The 3,660-nt window shown below is 44.2% G+C and overlaps 1 protein-coding gene across 1 annotated transcript; it reads right to left on the bottom strand.

Annotated features, from left to right (window-relative positions):
• Positions 1–744: 744 nt before the first annotated feature.
• On the bottom strand, positions 745–1,914 carry LOC149251827 (uncharacterized). Its single transcript, XM_089454000.1, has 2 exons — positions 1,538–1,914; positions 745–1,282 (listed from the first exon to the last, which is right to left on the bottom strand). The coding sequence occupies exons 1-2, from the start codon at positions 1,912–1,914 to the stop codon at positions 745–747; spliced, it is 915 nt and encodes a 304-aa protein (XP_089310126.1).
• Between the last annotated feature and the right edge of the window lie 1,746 nt (positions 1,915–3,660).

The following is a 3,660-nucleotide window of genomic DNA, read 5'->3' as shown; positions in this document are numbered from 1 at the left end:
AAACAGTGATAGAATGTTCTTGAAACAAGAGGAATCATGGAAGGAACCATTTTAAAAAAAAGGAACATTGTCTACAAACAATAGATGAGAGAGAGATATCATGTCTGATATCAGGACTCCCTCCAAAGCTCCAACAGAGCAAGCATTTTTTATCAATCTGCTTAAAAATTCCATGATAAACAAAAAAAGCATGGGGGATAGTGGGCATCCCTGTCTCAGACCACGTTCAGCATGAAAAAAACCAGAGGCATCCCCATTGATGAGAATACTATAGGATGCAGAAGAGAAACAACACATGATCTAGTTAATGAAGGAATGAGAAAAACCGATATGAGTGAGGATAAGTTGTAGATAGGACCAACTAGCCCAATCAGATGCTTTGGAAAGATCGATCTTAAGGATAATGGACTTTTTGTTATGTTTCTTGATCAAGTGGAGGCCTTCCTAAGCGGTCCCAATGGCTTCATGGATCTGGCGGTGGCTGAGGAAAGCAAACTGCTCCTTGTAGATCATTCTGGATAGGATTGGTTTTACATGAAAGGCAATGATTTTGGATATAATTTTGTAGATGCAGTTGCAGAGGTATACAGGATGATAGTCATCAAAGGTAGGGGGTTTTTAAACTTTTGGGATGAGGGGCGGGAAGGTCGAGTTAAACCCCTCGTGCATCCTACCTATAATTTTGCATTCCTCAATGGCCAAGAGAAGATCCTGCCCCATGAGCTCAATAAAAGTGTTGTAGAATTACATGGGCCACCCATCTAGCCCTGAGCTTTTGTCCCTATTGAAACATTTCAAATTTGCTTCCAATTCCCCCGTTGAAACAGGCTCGTTTAAAGCCTCCACTTCTTCCATCTCAACGAATCTAGGGAGAACTTTAGCAATGCGAAGGATCTCAAGGAGGGTGGCACCCCTAGGAGCCTTAAAAATATGTGAAAAATGATGCATTCCCATATCAGAAAGTTGATTGAAAGTGCTAGCCTCCTTGCCCGAATGATCTTGCAGTTCTCGGATGGTATTAATAGACTTTCTCCCTCTGGCATATTGTTGAAAGAACTTGGAGTTCTCATCCCCTGCCTTTATCCAAATCGCTCTGCTTTTTAGGTGCCATGTCTCCTCTTTCTGTCTCAAAAGTCTAATCTTTTCCGATTCCAGTTTGATTAATTGTTCCTTTGACTCAGTGGTTGCATAACTAGAAAGCCCTGTGTTTTCCAATTGTTTGAGGACCCCTTCAATCCTTTTAAGCTCTACCTCGTCCTTTTTTTGCTTGATCCTCGCCCAACTGATGTTTTTCAATTTTTATCAGGTCAAGTTGTTTGTAATAACTTCAGTTGGGGAGGATTGGTTATCAGGGTTGCAATGAGTCCAATTTTCTCTTACTAAATTGTGGAACTCTACTTCAGTAAGCCAAGTCGAATTGAACTTAAAAGGCAAGTGGGGTTTATGGTTGGCATCCTGAATCTCCAATAAAATCAGGGAATGGTTTAATATCCCCACAGAACCCATCCATTAACGAATGCAATCCAATATGGCTAACAGAGGAGCCCATATGAGGAACCGATCCAGTCTTCTAGCCAAAGCATCCTCCCCAGTCCTATTCCTCCAAGTCGCCATTAGCTTTGTCGATTCAATGTTTAGAAGGTCATGAGAATCCATCAAAACTTCAAAGAAGGTCATTAAGGGGTTAGTATAGGCCTTGTTACCCCAGGATTCCGCAAGCCCTAAAGAGAAATTTAGATGACCTCCAATGATCAAATTTTCAGATTGCATGAAATCAGCTTCCAAGAGTCTTTCCCAGAATAACTCCATGTTATGGAAAGGCCCATAGATGTTGATGAGCCTGAGGGGAGTGATGATATCAGTTGAGGTAATATCGGCGCCCAGGGAACCCTCCCCTCCCCAAACATTAACCATTCTTATCCATATTTTTTTATACCCCAGGGCACAACCTCCCGATCGCCCTCTTACATCTAGAAAATGAAAAACCCAATCCGGGAGAAATTTCATGAGCATATTGTTTAAGGAGCTCCCTTCCCCCAAATTCTCTTGTAGAAAAATTACATCCAAACGCTCTAAATTGCATAACCTTTTTAGTGCCAGTTTTTTGTCTGGGTTGGCCAAACCCCTGCAGTTGAAAGAGAGGCACTTCATGGGGTAACCTTTGCAGGGTTTCCCTTTTCTCTAAGGACCCAATCAATGGGAGACTGTATGCCCGAAGCCGCCTCCATGCCAGCCCTCCTAATGGCTTTGGATAAGTGGGATTGTCTGCCCCCGGGGGGCTTCGAGGGTAAGGATGGGAGGGGGTCCTCATCTAGGCCAAAGGAAGAGGGTTGTGACATAGGTAAGGATTACAAGTTGTAGCGGTGAGAACCACTAGAGATAGGGCTGCCTTTAGGAGCCAGAAGAGGGGCATCCTGAATAATGGTCGAGGAGGAACTGAGGGGCAGAGGAGGAGATGATACCACAAGACAGTTTAAGGAACACAATTTGCTAACCCTAGTGCCCGGACCCAAAAAAAACATAGAAGCAGATGCAATACCAGAAACCAAACAATCATGAGAAAACAAAGGAGAGGGAGGAAGAGTACCCAAAAAAGGAGTAGATTCTCTGGAGCGTGATATGGTGTTTGGTGTCGTAGAGGTCCCAGATTACTTCCGTGAAGGCATCATTCCTAAAACATCCCGACTCGGCATAGGAACACAAAGAAGGACCACCGGAGAAGAAACCTCCACCTCCATCATTTGGGTGCTTACCAATACAAGAGTCCTCGGAGGATCCGGTTGTTTCCCTGAAAGCATAGAGAAATCTTTGTACAAATGACCAAACTCATGACACCACCTGCAACGAAAGGGAATGCCCTCATAATCTAATATCTGCCACCTGGTGATCTTGCCCATATGAATCTGGTATCTCTCCACCAGTCCTTCCCGGGTGTCTAAATGCACCAGAATTCTAGCAATTTCCATACAGCCTATATCCTGGTAAGGTTTGTCATGGTCCAGGTATAATCCCATGTCAACACCAATGCATCGAAAAATGTCCTCTGCCCAGAATTGGAGAGGGAGTCCAGGGAGACGCACCCATATTGGTATCGCTCCCATGTTTTCCTTCTCTGGATCAAACAGCGGCGACCAACGTTTGAGCAGGATTGGTGTCATTTATGTGTGCCAATACCAATTCAAGACCCAATCCACAACTCTGGTTGAGAGAAAATGAGGGCGAACTAGCCCCTTAACATTGTGATGATGGCAGGAAGCTGCTCCATCAGGTTCCCCCAAACCTCTGCAGTCCATTGTTTTAAGCGTGTTGGGGTGTAATTCTGGACACGGACCCTACCCACCATAACCGTGCTCTTCATTAGCCTGGCTTGGGCTATGTTGATACCAGCCCCGAAAACAAGAAGTCGACCATGTTCCCGAATCTTTGATAGCTTTGATATCCCCCCCCCAGGTCTGTTTTGTGGGCTTAAGGGTTGTTGTGCTCCCTTTTCCTGAGGGTTTTCATCCAAGTCTGAGGCCCTGTTTTGTATTGGATTAGGTTATTTCAGCCTATAACCATTAATCATGTGCCATGTGTCTCCAAGTGAAACCACTTAAGTAAGAAATTACAAGACCTTGAAGAAAATTATCCACTGAACAAGTTAATGGATCGTAGAAGATC

The sequence above is a fragment of the Pinus tabuliformis genome, chromosome 7 (genome assembly GCF_031772625.1).
Source record: "Pinus tabuliformis cultivar Carrire ecotype Pingquan chromosome 7, CPIR1, whole genome shotgun sequence".
Taxonomy (NCBI): domain Eukaryota; kingdom Viridiplantae; phylum Streptophyta; class Pinopsida; order Pinales; family Pinaceae; genus Pinus; species Pinus tabuliformis.
The sequence above is the reverse complement of the archived record's forward strand: the minus strand, read 5'-3'. Positions and strand labels throughout refer to the sequence as shown.

What these genes read in the sequence shown, in the direction of transcription:
- LOC149251827 (XM_089454000.1), bottom strand. Translation starts at nt 1,914, where the DNA reads ATGGTTAATGTTTGGGGAGGGGAGGGTTCCCTGGGCGCCGATATTACC. An exon ending in TTCCTCATATGGGCTCCTCT is followed by an intron (nt 1,283 to 1,537) that starts GTTAGCCATATT and finishes GAAAAACATCAG; the next exon opens with TTGGGCGAGGATCAAGCAAA.